The following is a 20,606-nucleotide window of genomic DNA, read 5'->3' as shown; positions in this document are numbered from 1 at the left end:
AGACTCAACCTCCTCCTCATTTAAATTTTGGCACTAGTCTTGAGTGTCTCATAATGTCAGTTTTGCTCTGAATTAGGGATAAGGTTTGAGTGGCTGATGGCCTTCTCACCTTGTGCTTGCAGCCTTTCTAACTCAAACTTTCTTGCTGCTTTCTCTCTTTGCATCTCTCTTTAGGCTGCCTCTTGTTTCATTCATAACTCAAACTCTAATTCCAATTTTTGCATAGCCTGGTCCCTTTCCACTTAAATTACACTAGCTAAGATTCATCAGTTTCAGGTTCCATGCCTGTTTCTTCTGACTCAGGGGCAAGATTACAATGGCTAGCTAAATTCTCAAAGATTTCAGGTTTCTTTGTTTTTTGTTAGAATGTGACTCCCACCTGGGCAACTAGGCTTTGTAAACATTTATTGCTTTAACTTATGGGCTATGCCTCCCTGCTCTACAAACTCTTCTGCATTAAATGTGGCCATGTCTTTTTGTTTCTAGCAATGTAGAAAAGAAAATATCAGAAAACCTGTTTGTTTAATTTTCGTGTGTTTTGCACCGAGGGTTATTACACGCCGCAGGGGCTCACAGTATAGGGGGTAACATTAGCATGGACAGAGAATCGGCGGGCTAACAGGAAGCGGAATTAGGGATGAATGGGGCGATTCCAGGTTGGCGAGATGTAACTCGTGGATGCCACAGGGATCAGTGCTGGGGCTTCAACTATTTACAGTTTATATCTGATTTGGATGAAGTGATCAAAGGTATGGTTGCTAAATTTGCTAGTGACATAAAGATAGGGGGCAGGAGAGTAAGTTGTGAAGAGGTCGTAGAGTTTGCAAAGCGATTTATAGATGGGTTGAGTGGGCAGAAATTTGGCAGATGGAGTACAATGTGGGAAGATGTGAACTTGTCCACTCTGCAGGAAGAATAGAAAAGCAGTATATTTAAATGGACAGAGGTTAGCAGAACTTGGTGTACAGAGGAATCTGGGTGTCCTGTTAATGATTCTCAAAAGAAGTTAGTATGCAGGTACAGCAAGTAATTTGGAAGGCAAATGGAATGTTGTTTGTTGCAGGGGGGATGGAATATAAAAGTAGGGAAGTTTTGCTACAGTTGTACAAGCTGTTGGTGAAACCACATCTGGAGTACTGTGTACAGTTATGGTCTCCTTAGTTATGAAAGGATTATAATTGCATTGGAAGCAGTTTAGAGAAAGTTCATTCGAATGATTCCTGGAATGAGGGGGTTATTTTGTGAGTAAATGTTGGGCCTGTATCCATTGTAGTTTAGAAGAATGAGGTGATCTTATTGAAACATGAGATCCTGTGGAGACTTGAGAGGGTGGATGCTAAGAGGATGTTTCTCCCTCATGAGAATTTTTTTTCCCCCCAAGGATTGTTAGTCTGTGGAATTCTCTTCCCCAGTGATCAGTGAAGGCTGGGTCATTGAATATTTTTAAGGCTGAGTTAGAGTCTTGATTGACAAGGGAGTCAAAGGGTCTAGGGATAGACAGGAAAGTAGAGCTGAGGCCATGCAAATAGCAGAGCAGGCTTGAGGGGCCGAATGGCCTACTCCTGCCCTGAATGCATATGTTCATGTGTTCTCCAAAAAGGTTACCTTTTAAAGGTAAATTCATAGTGTTAGTTTAGTCCATCTGACTTTAGGCTTTTGGTTCTTGAGGGATGATACAATGGCTTCTGATCTCAGCCCATTTTGATAAGATGAGGGATGCCCACACCTTATTGTAGTAAGTGTAGCTGGAGATGTCGGGCTGGATTTTGTTGTCCTGCCACAGGGAGCGGTGGTGGGCACAGAAAATGGCAGCCACCCTGCATGGGACTTGCGCCGCCAGAAATATGCCATGGGCGACCACTTAACATACTGATGGCGGCTGCACCCCCTCCCCCAGATTGTGTGGTGGAGGCGGCATTGGTGACCCCATTCATGGTATCACATTTTAAAAAGGTTGCCAGCCCTGCAAGCAATTCCACACAATGCGGAGTTGACCCCCTGTTTCTCCCCCGCACCCCCATGCAAATCATGCAGAGTTGACCCCTTCCCCACCTAAGTGGCGGCAACGTCTCATGGACAGGAAAGTGAATGTGCAGCACTCGCGCACCATGAGCTCAGAATTGGGAACTGAAGATCTTGGGCAATTAAATTAAAACTTATGCAAAGAGGTATTTTAAATATTTAAAGTAGGGTTCCATTGCAGAGCGGGGAGGTGCTGCCAAGAAAGTCGAGCTCCATGGCAGCCACTGCTGCTCAATTCTCTGGCTCTCCCCATCCCCACGATGAAATCTGATGTCTGGCTGAGAGCAAAATCCAGCCTGTAGAGTCTGAGTGTGTCTGTTTCAGCTCGTTTTGTGGATCGCTCACATCCATGTACGATGAGCTCTCTCATTTCAATGCAGATGGGGTTAATGAGTTTTAGTTCTTAGACATGGTGTTTAGTGCAGGAGATTGGTATTTGTCATGCTCCATCTTGTTAAAGGTAAAAATGTACCAGTCTTTTTCAAATTGTTCTAATTTTTTTATAACTCCAGTTTATTTTTGTATTTTCATCGCTGCGCTTGAGGGTGACAATATATTAACCCCACCATTGTTAATCGATAACTGGAAATTGTGATTTTTAATTGGTTTCCCTTTTGTGCTACATGCTGTTTCCTGACTGCTCATTTTTGATGGTTTTCATACCCATTTGCTAATTAGAATGATAAGGACCTGATCAGTTGTGATTTTGTTGATCTGTGGCTCAGATATCCTGTTTGCAAACCCAGTATAAGTCTGCAGCCTGCTTTGCTTATTCTGTCATCTGGGGTATGATGGCTGTAAGTGTGTACACACCTTGGTCATAATACAAGATTTATCTGATCAATTTCGTTGAAATAGTTGGTCATTTGGAGGGTTGAATTCTGAATTTCATTCATAAGCCTGCAGTGTATCCTTAAACTATACATTGTTGCTGCTGATGTGTGATATTTGGTCTGTATGTTTACTGTTACACTGCATTTTTGGATTAGTGCACTAGTAATTACAATTTCTAGGTAATTTTTGTTTTAATCTTAATTGTTGAATCTATTATGGTTTGGTATGGACTTTACTTTTTTTAAAGTAACCAGTACTAAGCCATAGTCTAATTACATTCACATTACAGTTTAGATTTTACATTGCTCAGATCAGGATGTCAAACAAATAACATTTTCATTTTGTTTCTCTAGGTTTCTGTGAAGAGTTCTGTAATTGTCTTTCATTATGGCTACGCTTGCAATATCTCTTGTTTGTCGACATGGTAGGTTTGTGGCTGATAAAACAGTTAAGTTTGTATGTCTCCAGCAGAAGACTTGCTGTTGTCCATTTTCCACCATTAGCACTAAAATGAACTGGGCAGCAGTTGAAAAAAGTATGCAGTTGCCAACTTGGGACAGCTTTGGCATTTGGTTAGATGACCCAATTGTTCTACCACCTAGAATATCAGCTCGACAGTGTAAACTGAAGATTGCCAATATTGGCTGTGTAAACCAGATTGGAAAAAGAAAGGAGAATGAAGATCGTTTCAGTATAGCTGAACTTTCTGATGGTTTATTCTGCTTTGCTGTTTTTGATGGGCATGGAGGGACTGATGCTGCTGAGGTTTGTTCCCAATACATTGGACACTATATTCAGTGAGTATTTGTCTATTTCCTAATTAGTTGAATTTTAAACCCAACTTGAGTGCAACAAGTAAAAGTTATTTTTATTTTTAGGCAAAATCTACCAACTGAAGCAGATTTGGAAAATGTCTTGTTTAATTCTTTTCTGCAAATAGATAGTGACTTCATGCAAAATGTTTATGGCTTGAGGGAAGGTGAATTGCATGTTCTAGTACTTTTATTTTGGCAGTTACTAAAACCTGGAATGTGCCATAAGTTGCAATAAATACACAATGGCATGTATTTTGTGAGTGAATATTTAGAATGCTATTACATTTCTAACATGCTGTCACTTGTTTGCTGGGGATTTCCAAAGCCAACTTTTTAAAATAAAAAAAAAACCTTGGTGTGTATTGGCACTCCAGTTTGAGCCTCAGATTAGACTTTTTTTTAAAAGTTTCTTTCCAAGTCTGTGCTCCTGTTCACAACATTGGAGAGATACCAAGCAGAGAACCGATGTCTCTCTGAAAAAGGAAGCTCCCCATGCCTGCTTTTGTATTCCTTTATTTTTCCTATTGCCCTTTGACCCCTGTAATTTTCTATTAATAGTGTATATACCGCTTTCCACTCTTCAGTGCTGACTGTTGAAAACCCATTTTTATAAATCTTGTCTTTGCTGTATATTGTTTCAAAGTGATCATTGGAGCAAAAGAAGCATTGGACATTGATTGAACCATGATCCTTATTTTATACCCCCACCTCCACACCCAAGCAGAAACCAGACAAAGGGCTAGTTAAAATGGAGCAGGAGACTTGCTCTCCAATCTCTTTGCAGGTTCTAGTGAGCAAATACAAACCATGTCTCACATCGTTGAATCATACCCACAAACTAAACTATCTGGCCTATGCACTTTGCATGCTGGTGATTGCAATGCCCTAAAGTTGCTAGCATTACATGCCAAATTTCCACATACTTAATAACTCCAGCTATTGATTGTTAACAGTACCATTAGAATTCAGTTCAAACTTTGAGAATGAAAGCACTTTTTATAAGAATTATTTGTTCTGAAGAGAATTGTGGGTCAAGGTACACAGTTTTGGACTGGATTAAGAATTTAGATGTGAATCTCTTGTAATTTGGTTTGGAGGTTCAGTCCCAGTTTATATGGTAGCATGACACCCAGGCCAGCAAGTTGCAACTGTCACTGCATGTCAGTTTGATGGCATGATTGATTTTTAATATGCTTATAAGAATAATATAGTAAATATGAAGGTTGTGAGCAATGAAATCTGGATCTTCCTTTGGTTGCTGCCATTAATCGACAATGAGGCTAAAACTGGGAACAGGGACTGGTGCCACTTAGAACTGTGGTAGAGTTCTGGAACAAGAATTCAATGGGCAGATGAGGAGAATTAGTGAACAAAGGAGCTTTTACGTCGGACAGTAATTCTGGGTAAGTTGCTTGTTGGGACAAAAATGATGTACTGACAGCGATCATGCATTTGAAATGGAGGAAATTGTGAAATCCAGCTAGGGTAGCAATAACTGGAGAAATGCAGAGTTATCACCAGTCTCTCAGACCTGGTGTCATATTTGATCCCAAAATGAGCTTCTGACCACATGCACTCTACCATTACAACCATCTGTTTCCACCTCCATAACGTCGCTCGACTCTGACCCTGCCTTAGCTTATCTGCTGCTGAAGCCTTCGTCCATGCCTTTGTCACCTAGACTAGACTATTCCAATACTGCTGGCCAGTCTTCCATCTTGCACCCTCCATAAACTTAAGGTCTTCCAAAAATCTGCTGCCTGTATCCTAACTCTCATCTCCTATTCATCCTTCACCCCTGTGCTCACTGACTGACATTAGTTCTTGATTTGACAATGCCTCTTTTTTTTAAAAAAAAAAATCCAAATCTCACAATGGCCTCACCCCTCCCTATCTCCTGTCACCTCCTCAAGCCCTACAAACTGAGATCTCTGCTTCTCGAACTCTGGCCTCTTGCATATCCCTGATTTTCATAGGATAGCCACCAATGCTACACCATTCAGCTGCTTCGGCCCTAAGATCTGGTGAGATGCTATTCTCAAAGTTTTTGTGTAAGAGTTCAGAAAGGATGATTTAGAACATAAAAATTTAAGAGCAGGAGTAGGCCATATGGCCCCTTGAGCCTCATTTTGGCATTCAGTAGATTATGGCTGAACTTCTACATCATTGGCACTTTGGAGGTGAGGAAGCTAATGTGGAGAGTTGAAGGGACATGGGCATACACCTGTTCTTTTAATTCTCAATTTTTCACTTTCCACCATGTTGGAAGGTTTTTGTCCTGTTATGTTTGATGCCTTTCCTTCACCTTTTTTTAATGCATTTTGCAGTTTTCAGGAAAATTGCTTGAAGTCCATTTAACACTGATAGCACCTCTGACAAGCATCAGCATTCCTGACTCTTGTCTCCAACCTGTCCTTTTCACTATCCTTTTGATTTTGGGGTTTTATTAAATGGCACTGTTAATCTTCCAGTTTTGAAAGTCTCTTTTCAGATGTTGATGAACCTGCGATGTTTTTGTTGATGGAACACAGTGACCACTGGTAATATAGGAAAAATTTCAATACAAGAACTCTGTTAAAAGGGAAAGAAAAATCACTGGCTTGGACAGTGCTTCTCATCTTTCCATCATTCAAGCAGTTGTGATATTAGCATATGTCCTTCTGTGACTAGTTTTGGCCTTGATCTGTTATCCAATTTTCAAAAAAAAAGCTCTTGCAGTAAAAGTTAACTTGCTAATCAGGATTGCTTATGCCTACTGTACTGGTAGATACCTTGGTCTGGTTTGTAATGCGCCAACAACAAAATCATTCATATCCACTTTCATAAGAAATATAATGCTCTAATAAGTTGCATGGAACATCAAGGCAGACAAATCGTTTTTGTTTTAAAGTGAGCTTTGCCTAGCTTTTGGTTTTGTTACTACTTTTATATTTTAATCTAGGTTGAAGGTGTCTAGCCGTTCCTTGTCTGGGCTACTGAAGACTGCGAATGTTTATAAACATTACCATGTAAACTCTTTGTGAGTTTATCCTTCTTTCTTTGAGCATTTCTGTTCAGATTGCCTTGTATTTTTTTTTACAAGTGGGGACAATCACATTTTAGTAAGTTGTTTCAAAACTATTACTGTTGGCTTAATCATGCACATGAATGGGATCCACTGTATAACCATATGGATGGGCAATGACATTAACAAAAGTTTTGTTTCAGGTAGTTAGCTTTGAAAAATGGAGAATTGCAAAAAAAATCACCACTACAAACAAAGTGCATTAATTATTTAAAAACTCCATCAGTTGAGCTGTAGTTGTGGAAGGAAAATTTTGATAAAGAACTAATCTCGGAATGGTGAAACTAATAGCACATGGACTGTTTTGCGGATGTGTCAATTTTGAATGCATGCTCACATAAATCAAAATAAAAATCTGGTTTCTAAGTTGAGCGCTTTTTTTTCTCGTGCCTTTTAGTGGTTGTACTTGAGTATTAAATGTGGCATGACCCTAATGCAGATTGTAAGCTTTCTGTAATATACTTTCTTAAATATAAGGAAGTCTCTTCTGTATTAAAGATGATTTAATAGAGAGGGGTTTAGCACTAACTTAATTTAACTGAAAATTTTCCTTATTACTGTTGTACCACTTAGCTTAATTTAAATACAAGTTGGAATAATTAGCCTAAAAGCTATGTGAAAAGACATTTAATTACCCTGTTACTTCGCCAATGATCGTTTTGAATTTTGAAGGCTTTAATTTATACTTTAATTTAAAGTCTATCCTCTTATGATGAGATATATCTTGTGATATGAGACATTTATTTTTGTCATTTTAAACATCATTGGTCAATAGTAAACTAATTAACTGGTTTTGTTCACATCCTTTTTAATCCTTCCAGGTGCACTGCTATCATCAGGAACAACTGCAACTGTAGTTTTGTTGAATGAAACTCAGCTTGTAGTTGCGAGTGTTGGAGATAGTCCAGCTATCCTTTGTCGTGAAGGAAAAGCTGTTCAGTTAACTGAAGATCATACCCCAAGAAGAAGAGATGAAAAGAAAAGGTGATTATACCCCAAGTACATTTTTCAAAATAAAACTGATCTCACAAGTAGCCCCTTCTTTAAAAAAGGCATTAATGAAATCTACACTGCAGCTTCATCAGGGCAATAGAATCACAAGGCTAGATTTTGTAGTCCCACTGCTAGGAGCAGAGGCGGGCACGGAACATGGTGACTGACCCCACAGGACCCGTGCCACTGCAATTATGTGGCAGGCGGGCACTTTACATATTCATGGTAGCTGCCCCCCTCCCCCACCCCATCCTGTGGTAGGGATGGCCTTGAACAGTGTCATCTGATGCAGGTGCTGGTGCCACCTTTTAAAAGGCTGCTAGCCTTGCATTCAGTCTATCCCTACATTGCAGTGAGAATCATTGCAGCAGCATTGTAGAAGTGTTAGAGTCTTCAATGAAGAGTGCAGGAAGGGCAGGCCAGGAGCAGCACCACCCATACCTCAAAATGAGGTGTCAGCCTGGTGAAGCTGCAACCCAGGACTACTTGCATGCCAAACAACGAAAGCAGCATGCGATAGACGGAGCTAAGTGGTCCCACAGCCAGCTGATCAGATCTAAGCTCTGCAGTCCTGCCACAGCCAGTTGTGAATGGAAGTGGGCAAATAAACAACTAACAGGAGGAGAAGGATCCACAAATATCCCCATCCCCAATGATTGGGGAGGCCAGGACGTCTGTGCAAAAGAGAATGCCGAAGCATTTGCAACAATCTTCAGCCAAAAGTGCCAAGTGGATGATACATCTTGGCCTCCTCCTGAAGTCCCCAGCATCACAGTTGCCAGCCTTCAGCCAACTCAGTTCACTCCGCGTAATATCAAGAAACGACAGAAGGCACTGGATACTGCAAAGGCTATGGGCCCTGACAACATTCTGACATTAGGGTTGAAAACTTGTGCTCCAGAACTTGCCGCGCCCCGAGCCAAGCTGTTCCAGTAAAGCTACAACACTGGCATCTACCCGGCAATGTAGAAAATTGCCCAGGTATGTCCTGTACACAAAGCAGGACAAATCCAACCTGAACAATTACTGGCCCATCAGTCTACTCTCAATCAGTGAAAATGATAGCACAGTCAACAACACCTTCGATCAAACAGCACTTGCTTAGCAATAATCTGCTCACTGATGCTCAGTTTGGGTTCCGCCAGGGCCACTCCGCTCCTGACCTCATTACAGCCTTTGTTCAAACATGGACAAGAGAGCTGAACTTGAGGTGAGGTGAGGTGAGAGCAAAGGCCTGCTTGGGTACGCAATTGAAACCTGACCTGGTCCCGACAGAACCACATCCAACCCAAACCCGACCTGGCCCGAGCCCTTTGGTTTTTTTTTTCTTGCGCCCGACCCGACCTGACTACCAGAATGAAGTTGATGATATCAAAAAGGTTATGCTCTACCTTGGATGGAATGGAGACGTTCACTCGCTCACTGCAGACTAGTGCGGAGTCTGGATGCACATTCCCTGCCTTGACGTCCTGGCTGATCAAATTTTGAAGCTTTTCTCTCCCTGAGCAAAAGGCAGCACTGTGTCCGACCTGTGCCCGAATGCTGGACCTGGAAGAGAGACCATGTCATCTGGTCTGGTCGGGTAGCCATGCTCTAGGCGAGTGTGACTGCCCTTGACATCAAGGCAGCATATGACTGAGTATGGCATCAAGGAGCCCTAGCAAAACTGGAGTCAGTGGGAATCAGGGTGAGGGGAAGGGGGTGGAAACTCTCCACTGGTTGGATTCATACCTAGTGCAAAGGAAGATGGTTGTGGTTGTTCACTCATCTCAGTTCCAGGACATCACTGCAGGAGTTCCTCAGGGTAGTGTCCGAGGCCCAACTATCTTCAGCTGCTTAATCAATGACCTTCCTTCAATCATAAGGTCAGAAGTGGGGATGTTCACAGATAACAGCACAATGTTCAGCACCATTTGTGACTCCTCATACTGACGCAGTCCATGTGCAAATGCAGCAAGACCTGGACAATATGCAGGTTTGGGTTAATAAGTGACAAGTTATATTTGTACCACACAAGTGCCAGGCAATGACTATCTCAAACAAGAGATCCATCTTTAACCATCACCCTTGACATTCAATGACATTACAGTTGCTGAATTCCGCCCCCCCCCCCCCCCCCCCCCCGCCCCACTATCAACATCCTGGGGATTATCCTTGACCCGAAACTGAACTGGCATGACCATATAAATACCATGGCTACAAGAGCAGGTCATAGACTAGGAATCCTGTGGTGAGTAACTCATCTGATTTCCTCAAAGCCTGTCCACCATCTACAAGACACAAGTCAGGAGTGTGATGGAATACTCTCCACTTGCCTGGATGAGTGCAGCTCCAACAACACTCAAGAAGCTCAACACCATCCAGGACAAAGCAGCCCGCTTGATTGGCACCTCATCTACAAACATTCACTCCCTCCATCACTGACGCACAGTGGCAGCAGTGCGTACCATCTACAAGATGCACTGCAGCACCGCACCAAGGCTCCTTAGACAGCATCTTCCATATGTGTGACCTCTACCACCTAGAAGGACAAGGGCAGCAGATGCACGGAAACAGCATGACCTGCAATTTCCCCTCCAAGTCACACACCATCCTGACTTGGAACTATATCACTGTTTCTTCAATGTCGCTGGGTCAAAATCCTGGAACTCCCTTCCTAACAGCACTGTGGGTGTATCTACCCCACATGGACTGCAGCAGTTCAATAAGACAGCTTGCCACCTCTTCAAGGACAATTGGGGATGGGTAATAAATGCTGTCCTAGCCAACATCACCCACATCCCATGAAAGCATTTATTTAAAAAAAAGATCCCAACCTCTGCAAGCAGCCCCACTGGGCAACCTTTGTGGCTGAGGTGCCAGCAAGGGTGGCCCCATGAATCAGTGATGCCTCCCTGCTTATTCTCCTCCAGACTGCAAGGGAATGGCGGGAGGTTCTTTTCCCCAGTTATGACAAGAAGAGATCCTCCCACCTGACCAAGCAAGCCTGGCTGGAGATTGAAGAGGTGAACAGCTCTGGGGTCACCTGACAAGACTGGGTGCTATGCAGCAAGAGGGTCAAAGATAAATGGCACGTTTCCATATTGCACGGTGTAAATTGGAAGACACTATGTGGGTGCCATTTCCATTTTAGAGACAGGGAGGATCGTTGGTCTGTGACTTGCTCCATATATGAATCAAGTCTCCCTTGTTGGTACCTCAGAGCATGTCAGACCCATGACAGGGTGAGTCTGTATACCAGACCAAGCATCCCCCAGGTGTTGAAGTGCCCATGTTGGTACAACTGTGCTTGACGTTTGCTAATGTTCAATATTTGCATCCTTCCTCTTTCGGAAGAGGCCCACAACAGCAGGGAGTTGGCCAGGACCGGAGGTGAGGTGCCTGACTTGAGGCCACTGTCACATACCGAAGAGAAGATGCTGGAACTAGCTGGGAGACCAGGAGCATGTGCAGTTTTGGAGGTGGAGCTCATGGTGCCAGTTGATGAGAGTGATTATTGCCAAACACAGTGATTCAAAATTACATCTTCTATGCTGTCATGACATCCTTTTGAGGATGAGCAACACTTAGAGGATGCACCATCCCATGGCTCTCCTTGCACCTTCCACCAGCGCAGGTACTCTCCCCTTGATGGGTATCCGATCGGCCGTAGAATCCGGGTCGCAAGCTGATGAGAGCACCACACACGTGCCTAAGCAGTTGGCTGAGACATTCCAGGCCTCTGACAGAGGACTGTGGGTGTCCAGGCCCATGCTGAGCCCCAGGCTGATGATGGGCCTCTGCTGCCGGCAGTGCAAGGCATGTTGGAGTTGGAGAGGTAAGGCAGCATCTTGAGCAGACAGTGGAGGAGCCCATCCATGCCATGAGTGCTGCCGTGTCTCAGGCATTTGAGGGCATGGCCTCCTCCATTGAGAGGTTGGCGACCCTCAGAGCCGCATTCCACAGATGCTCAATCACCTGCAAATCCTCAACTCGGGCATGACTGCAATGCAGCAGTGGCTGGGTGAGAGAAGGACCTGGAGCATGGAGAGTGTTCCCACTCCTGGTCCTTCTCTGGAGAGCAGTGAGGTTCCAATGAGCCTTGAGGAGGAGAGGCTGCATTCCACATCTGGGGTCTCCCCTCAGGGTGATCAAAGTGGACACCAGCAGCTCAGCCCCTCTGCCAGTGAGTGCAGCTCCAGCAGCCATGACACCTGAGGACAGACCTGCACTGGCACAGGAGGCCCTCAGGCAGCCAGGGCCCTCCAGGCTTCAGGTGCACAGAAGACAGCTGCCAACGTCATCCCAGGTCAAAGGGCATCCTGATTAGTCAGCCTCCAGTCCAGCTGCCAGTGCAGGGGTTACACTGAAAGAACACCTGCAAATGTTTTAAAAATGCCTTGATGCGTATGGATATTCACAGGTGAGACGAATATGTCATGTCTAGTTTTATTAATTGCATTGTCCTGACAATCATCAGCCTTTATTATCTGACTAACACATGCTGCCGTGGATTGATTGTCTTTCCATTACATTATAAGCCTGACAGTACTGCCAATGTAAGCAGTAACGTCGTTGCCATGCCAATAATCACGATGTGACACTGCACTGATTAAGTCACATGGGCAATGGCTCAGCTGTTGGCAGTCATGCTGGAGAGACAGATGATGGAGACAGAGCCACACTAGATGCAGGATGTTGCTTTGTTTTCTGAAGAACATGTGTTGAACTTCAGGGATTGTGGAACCAGTCATTGCCTTGCCTCCCTTGCTCGCTGCTTGCCATGTCAGCCCTCCATCTCTGCTCTCTGTGCTCCCATGTGTGGTTGTTCTTGGTTGCCCTTTGTGTCCACATCATTGGAGGATGTGTGCTGCTCCCATACCTGTTCATCCTGCCAGGCCTTCCCCCTCTGGTCCATGATGTTGTGCAGAACGCAGCAGGCTAACCTGTCCAACCCTGTCCGGTGTGTACTGTAAGCCTCCACTGAATCTGTCGAGGCAGGGGAAACGCATCTTCAGCATACAGATGGCCTGTTCAATGGTAGCTCAGGCGGAGCAGTGGCAGACATTGTAATGCTGTTCATCATTGCTGGGGTTCCTCACCAACGTCAGAAGCCATGTTATTATCCCCAAGGAGCCACCCCTGAAGTTGAGCGGGGGGCGTGAACAGCAGCTGCAGCTGGGACTAGCGCAGTATGAACAAGTCATGGCAGTTGCTTGGGAAACAGGCACACTTGCAGGTAGTGCTTCCTATGGTCGCACACAAGTTGGAAATTGATGGAGTGAAAGTTCTTTTATGAAGGCTGCTAGTTTTTCCATGGGAATCTTGATGGCTTCATACATGTAGTCGATGATGCCCTGCACCTGTGGGAATCCTTCAGTGGCTCCAATCCATGGCCATCTCTGCCTGTCTCTTGGGGTCTGTCCTGAAGTGGACATGGCCACCAGCTGTCCTGTACAAAGCATCACTGACCTCCCTTTTATGCAATGATGTATTGTGGATTGAGACCCCACACATGTCGCCAGTTGATCCTGGAATGATCCACAGGCATAGATGTTGAAGGCCACATTCGCTTGGAGGCCCGCAGGCATAGGCTGACCACCAAAGCTAATTGGTTACAGGTCATTATTCAGCAGTGTGCATAGCTGTGTAATGGTCCCTCTGGTCATCTGCAGTCGTTTCTGACACTCCGACATCTGAAGGTATGTCATGTGAGTTCTGTAGGCTTCCTGGCGTGTGTGGGCTACTTTGAGAGTTTGTGGCTGCTGCTGCTGCTCATGTCTGGGAAATTCCTTGTGGGCTGCACCTGCCTCTTGGGCCTGCCTCCAGCAGAAATACCTCCTGACAGCTAGGGGATCCAGGAACACGGTGGATCATACCCATCTTTATGCTCCTAGTCACCTTTTGAGTTCCTTCAAAAGGTCACTCTCTCCTATCTGGGCACAGATTTGTGTTTAATTCCTTCAGCAGTGTTCCAGCATGAGCTGTATGTTGTGGCATGACGCTTCACAAAAACTTTGGCTCGTACTTATTTAATCATTTCATTTGCTTGCACTGGACCATGAACAGCAACCTATACAGTTTCCCAGTTTTTTTTCCACCCCCTTCCTTGCCAATGCATGAAAAACAGATGCAGAGTTCCAACTCTCCTCACTTTTGGTGATTTAACTTCATTGCAAATGTCAGAGTTCACTGCAGAAACTGAAGAGCAAGGCATTACTTACCAACCTTTTGCAGGCACCAAGGACTCTCTTTCCTCGGTGCCAGCTCATCAAAGATGGGAAAGTGAAGGCACATCGCGCTCCAGATTGGAAAAGGCTGGTAGGATTGCAGCAAATTCTATTTAATTGAATGCAGAAATGTAATTCTATTATGCAAAATTGGGTCCCATTGCAGAGCAGCAAAGGGGCTGCCACAGAGCTTCCCCACCGCTGGGAAGACTTGGCCTGGCAGTCCCAGCTTCTGGTTCAGTGATGGCCACTGCTTCTCCAATTTTCTAGCCCCACCCCCTTTCCACAGAGCCAGACATCAGATTGGGAACAAAATCCCGCCCATGGAAGGTTTCAGCACAGAAGGAGGCTGTTCGGCTCATCCTGTCCATGCCAGCTGTTTGCAAGAGCAGCTCATCTAGTCCCATAGCCCTATAAAAGTTTTCTCTGCAGATAATTATCCAGTGTGTTATTTTTTTGTGAAGGCCTCAATTGAATTTGCCTCCATCACACTCTCGGGTAGTGCATTCCAGATCCTAACCACTGTTTTTCTTTAAAAAAAGGTTTTTCTCGTCACCATTGCTTTTTTTCCCAATTATCTTAAATTGGTGTTCTCTGCCCTTCCGCCAATGGGAACAGTTTCTCCCTATCTACTCTGTCCAGATCCCTCATGATTTCTATCAAATCTCCCCTTTTAAATCTTCACTTAAGAGAACAACACTAGCTTCTCCAATCTATCAACACAACTGAAGTAACTCATTCTGCAACCGTTCTTGTAAATCTTTTCTGTACTCTCTAATGCCTTTTATATCCTTCCTAAAAGCATGGTCCCCAGAACTGCACACAATACTCCAGTTGAGGCAGAGCCAGTGTTTTGGGTTTATCCTTATAATATCCTTGCTTTTGTACTCCATGCATACTAGGGATAGGGAACTAGCTGAAGTAGTTGATTCTAGGAATGTTTCCACCGGAGCAGAGGAGGCTACAGAAATGTACTAAATGTATCATGGAGTCTGCGGGACCGTAGGGAGCATATGTGAGCTGCCCACTGAACAAATGACTTGTCAAGTATTCCGTTGGTATACTGACCCAGATGCAAAGATAGTGTTTTTTTTTGGAACAGACTGTCCTAACAGAAATTGAACCCAAAAACTTAAGGTTTCAGGGGGAACTGAAACTGGTTGGAACCAGATAAAAAGGAGACGGAGCCATCTAAGCTTAGATGGCTCAGGAAGGGTTTTTCTTCAACCTGCTTGTCTTAAAAAAAAAAAAGTGAAAACTGGCTCTAGGATTAGTTAGTTATTTAGAGAAACTGATTAACCAGCCCCGGCCATACAGTGCACAGGATTGTCACTGAAGGGCATTGATAAAGGCAATACTGGTGGATCCACACCATCAAGCCTGTTGTGAGCAGATCTGAGAAGGTTCTGGAGAAGTACACTGTTTTTTGGTGAAGACTGTACCTGTGGAGTTTGGGATTAAAGGGGAACTACTGTCAGTTGGGAATTGGTAGCTGCATCTTGGAAGAAGGGATCTGGAGATCTACTTGAACTTCAGAGTTTTGAAGAACTCTGACCATAATGTAGTGCTGAGTGGACTGACTGGTAAATCGGAGATCCATCTTTGTAGCTGATGGTGAATGTGTAATTTGTAATATCTTGACTGATTGATTTTTGTCTGGTAATTCATGTCTAACTTTTGGTTTGATAAAGTGAAATCTTGTCCATTTTGTTTTTTAGTGGGGTCGTTCGGTAAATTTGATTCTTCGTTTGTTGGTCTCCACGGGGAATCAGAAGTGTTTTTGAAATTAAGTTTTTAATGTAGTACAGCCTCTGGTTGGGAGTCCATGACATGGGTCAATTAAATTCATCAGTGAGGAGAAAGGTTGGAAGACATTCTAGTGTTGGAGCAGAGTGGTTGAAATGGAAACTATTGTATCCTTTAAAGAGAAAATTGGATGCTTATCTGAAGCAAATGTTACAGGACTATGGGGAAAACGCAGAGTAGTCGAGCTAGTTTTCAATTGCTGTAGAAAAAGCTGGCACAGACACAATAGGATGAATTGTCTGCATTGTAAATTTCTATTCTAAATCTGGCAGTAGTCATAAATGTTACCTGCAGGATGTGAAGGATCAGAAAAAATGCATGACTAGCCCATTTGAAGTCAGTGTGTATGTATGAATATTGTTTTTTTTAATAAAGTGCTGTATATTTAAGTAATTTTTACTATTTTTGAAATTATGTTGCTTGAAAAATTGTATAACTTGAAATTAAGATTGAGTTTTTTATATAAAGGATTAAGGAGTGTGGTGGTTTCATAAATTGGAATAGTGCTGGAGATCCATATGTGAATGGTCGATTGGCCATGACCCGTAGCATTGGGGATGTGGATCTCAAACAGTTTGGAGTAACTGCTCAACCAGAAGTTCACACAGTGAAGGTGAGCTTTATTTGTGGTCTGTTGCATATTTCTTATCCACAGCATTTTGAGTCTTAGCTATTATGTTCTTAACATCTTTAACTAGTTGGAACATGCAAAAGACTGTTTCCTGATCCTGACTACTGATGGAGTTAGTGGAATTATGGAGGCACAAGAGTTGTGTGATATTGTGAAAAAATGCCAGGATCCATCAGAAGCTGCTGCTGTTGTAAATGAACAGGCAAGAAAATATATCTGATAAAAATCTTAATTCTGCATGCACAATCTGACTTCCTGTTCTGTTGCTGCCAACTTTTAACATTATAAATTCCACTACCTATATTTATTGTGACCGGTTTCAGTTTCTGAAGTTTTTGTGCCAGTGCGGATCAATTAATACTCTTCACTTCTGTAGCCTATTTTTAATTATTTTTAAAAATGTAATTTTCAGGCATTGCAGTATGGAACACAAGATAATGTAACCACCATGGTTGTGCCATTTGGTGCATGGGGAAAATACAATATCTCACTTGCTCATACAAGTTTTCAAAGAATGATGGTCGCAAGCTCCAGGTGGAGCTGAGTGCTGCACTGAAGTTGGAAAACACCTATAAGCTCATCTGGATCTCCATTTGTAAGCTGTGTAGTTGTATTTATTTATAACCACTATTGTGGTTTTAGATTTTATTAAACCTGTTGCTATAAACTACAAGTTGAAGTTCTAGTTACTGAGAATGTAATGTATCGTGTTCATCTATCTGAATTGCTTGTCATCTTGCAAATAACAGTATTACATGATGCACATCAATTATTTCTCTTTATACTGGACATCAGATCATTCTATTTAAGTCCTGATGACTATCCTTTCACTCAACTAGTGAGAATTACCTTTGCCAAAGTTAATTTGTAACTATAGCTCAGCATCCATCTAATAATGAGCTAGTGACCCAGATTTTCCTGTCAAAATAACAATGGTGTTTGCTCTTGTTTATGAGCAGTTGGTACAGCAGCTTCAGGTGAGGGGCAAATGTGCAGTTACATAGGCTATAGAGCACAGAAATGGGCCATTTGGCCCAATCAGTCCTCTTATCTACCTCATTTAACAGTCAACATAACCCTGTATTCCCTTCCTCGTGCTTATCTAGCCTCCTCTCAAGTGCATGTCTAAACTATTCACTTCAACTACTCCCTGTGGTAGCAAGTTCCACATTCGTACCACTCTCTCTGGGTAAAGAAGCTTTCCCCGAATTCCGTATTTGATTTCTTTGGTGACTATCTTATGTCGGTGATGACTTGTGGGTAAGAGCAAAACTGGAGGAAACATTCTTTCCTGTATCCACTCATCAAAACTTTTCGTAATTTTAAAGTCCTCCATTAAGCCACCTCAAGAGAAAAGAGCTCCTGCCTGTTCATTCTTTCCTGGTAGCTATAACTTCACAGTTCTGGTATTTATTCTTGTAATTATTTAAACACCCCTCCCCAATGCTTCTATATCTCTTTATTTTATGATTAGGTGACTGGAATTGTACATAGTACTCCAGGCATGGTCTAACCAAGCTTTGATACAATAAAAGCAAAATACTGCGGATGGTGGAAATCTGAAATTACAAACAAGAAATGCTGGAAATACTCAGCAGGTCTGGCAGCATCTGTCTGGAGAGAGAAGCAGAGTTAACGTTTCAGATCAATGACCTTCTTCAGAATTCCTTTGACTCCAGAAAAGCTTTGATGCAAGTTTAGCATAACTTTACTTTTCAATTCTATCCCTCTAGAAATAAACATTGGTGGGGTTTTTATGGCCTTTTTTTATTCCATGGGCATTAACTTTTCTGACATGCCTGTTATGTGTCACTTTATCTAATGTCTTTTGAAGTCCATGTGCACCACATTACCTTGAGAAAACCTCTCTATTACCTCATCAAAAACTCAAATCAAGTTAGTTAGACATTATTTTTCCTTTTCTAATGTTACATCTTGGTTCCCATTTCCCCACCGCAACACCAAGTTTGTTTAAACCCTCAATAGAACCAGCAAACCACCCTGCAAGGACTTTGGTCCTAGCTCTGAGGTGCAACCCGTTTGTCTTGTATAGGTCCCACCTTCCCCAGAACTTGGCCCAAGAATCTAGCCCTACCATTTGAGTGAGATGCACTCAATGGACTCCTGCAAGACCTTCCTGATTCTCCTTGACTGCCTAATGGTCACTCTCTTTAAAACCTTTTTTTTTAGTTGGGATTTCATTATTTTTCCTACCACTGGTGTTAAGCTGAATGGTCTGTAGTTTTATCTCCCTATACTTTTACTCTATTCTAACAAGTTACTAAAAATGTGTAGAAATGCCTCTGCTATCACTTCTCTAGATTCTTTTAAAATGCACAGATGGAATCCATTTGGACCAGGGCTTTTATCATTCAGATTGATTTATTTGATATCTCACCTTTTTTATTTTAAATGCAATTATCTCTTTTTTTTTATCTCCTCTGATGACCTGTCCATCTGTTTCCCTGGTAAATACTGAAGCAAAGTAATCATTTAATATTTCTACCATTTCTCTATCATTGCCTGTGATATTTTCCTGTATCATTTTACGTAGACTAACTCCTATCACTACTTCCCTATTTTTTATTTGTGCCAGTTAATATTTTTAATTTAATTTGTTCAGAATTTAATATCCATTTCTCTCTGCAGTCCATTTTTTTTTTTTAAACTTCTCTTATCTCTACCTAATCTTGCTCTTGCCTGCCTTGTACTCGGTGTGTGTCACATCCCTTACCCTCTCTTTTTCCTTGACATTATTTATCCATGGTGAGTCATTAGTGTTTAGTTTTTTTTTTGTGGAATATATTTTTCCTGCACTCAGCATAGTTTTATGTTTCTTATTGCTGTTCTACATCATTGTTCACCAATATTATTACCCATTTTATTTCTTCATTCTATTCTCTGTCCCTCAATTGGCTTTTCCCCAATCTATTGCCCTGGTCTTCATAATACTTATGTCCTTCTCAATTATTGTCTTAAAGCATTCTTATATTATGATCACTATTGCCTAGATGTTTCTCTACTATTTTTATCTGCTCCCCATTACTAGATCCACTAGCAACTCTTCCTTTGTTTTTTTTTACGTATTGGGTTAGAAAGGAATCTTGTACACATTATAGGAACTCCATTCCCTTATCCCCATTGTACAAGAACACAAGAAGTAGAAGCAGAGTAGGCCATTCAGCCCTTTGAGCCCACTCCACCATTTAAAGAGACCATAGCTGGTCATCTACCTCAACACCATTTTTCTGCACTATTCCCCCTTGACTCTTGATGTTTTAATATGTAGAAATATATCTATCTCAGTCTTGAACAACTGATTGTCCACAGTCCTCTAGAATAGAGAATTCCAAAGATTACCACCCTCTGAAGAAATTCCTCCTCATCTTAGTCCTAAAATGGCATGCCCCTTTTATTCTGAGACTGTGAACCCTGGTTCTGGGCTCCCCAGTCAGGGGAAACCTTCCTGCATCAACCCTGTCGAGCCCTGTAAGAATCATGTATGTTTAAATGAGATCACCTCTCATTCTTAATACCAGACAATAATGGCCCAATCTATTTAATCTTTCTTCATAGGACAATCCCTCCAACCCAGGAATTAGTTTGGTGAACCTTTGTTGCACTTCCTCTATGGCAAGTATATCTTTCCTTGGGTAAGGAGACCAAAACTGCATACAATACTCCAGGTGCAGTCTTACCAAGGCAGTCTATAATTGCAGTAAGACATCTTTGTTCCTGTACTCCAATCCTCTGTAATGAAGGCCTTAGTTGCTTGCTGGCTTTCAGTGACTCCGTTACTACCTCTTCTGGCTAATTTAATACCAGGGTAGTTGAAAACCATGATTTTTCTATTAATTTTATAATTTGCATATTTCTTCCACCTCCCTTCCACTATTAGATGGCCTGTCGACTACCCCGATTATGTTTTTTAAAATCTCTATCTTTATCCATGTAGATTTTACTTTTTCTTTTGCTGATGACTGCAGCACTTTGTTGCCATTATGTTTTCCCTAATAAGTATGGCTACTCCATCTCCCCTTTTCTGTCACTTTTAAATGCGTTGTACCTTGCAATGTTTAATTCCTACTCCTGATTTTTCTCTAGTCATGTCTCAATTTCTGATATCTCGGTTCCTTGTAATGTATTACTTCCAGTTCCCCAATTTATTATGTACACTGTATTGCTGTACAGTTTAACTTATTTTAATAGTTCCTCTTCATTTTTAACCATCT

General features: G+C 42.5%; 1 protein-coding gene across 1 annotated transcript; it reads left to right on the top strand.

The window, feature by feature from the left end:
• The first annotated feature begins 3,243 nt into the window (after positions 1 to 3,243).
• LOC137380904 (protein phosphatase Mn(2+)-dependent 1K-like) lies at positions 3,244 to 16,918 on the top strand. The gene is made up of 6 exons (XM_068053310.1): positions 3,244 to 3,653; positions 3,735 to 3,835; positions 7,557 to 7,719; positions 16,212 to 16,356; positions 16,442 to 16,576; positions 16,787 to 16,918. The coding sequence occupies exons 1-6, from the start codon at positions 3,244 to 3,246 to the stop codon at positions 16,916 to 16,918; spliced, it is 1,086 nt and encodes a 361-aa protein (XP_067909411.1).
• The last annotated feature ends 3,688 nt before the right edge of the window (positions 16,919 to 20,606 follow it).

This window comes from Heterodontus francisci, chromosome 20 (assembly GCF_036365525.1).
Source record: "Heterodontus francisci isolate sHetFra1 chromosome 20, sHetFra1.hap1, whole genome shotgun sequence".
Lineage (NCBI taxonomy): Eukaryota > Metazoa > Chordata > Chondrichthyes > Heterodontiformes > Heterodontidae > Heterodontus > Heterodontus francisci.
The sequence above is the reverse complement of the archived record's forward strand: the minus strand, read 5'-3'. Positions and strand labels throughout refer to the sequence as shown.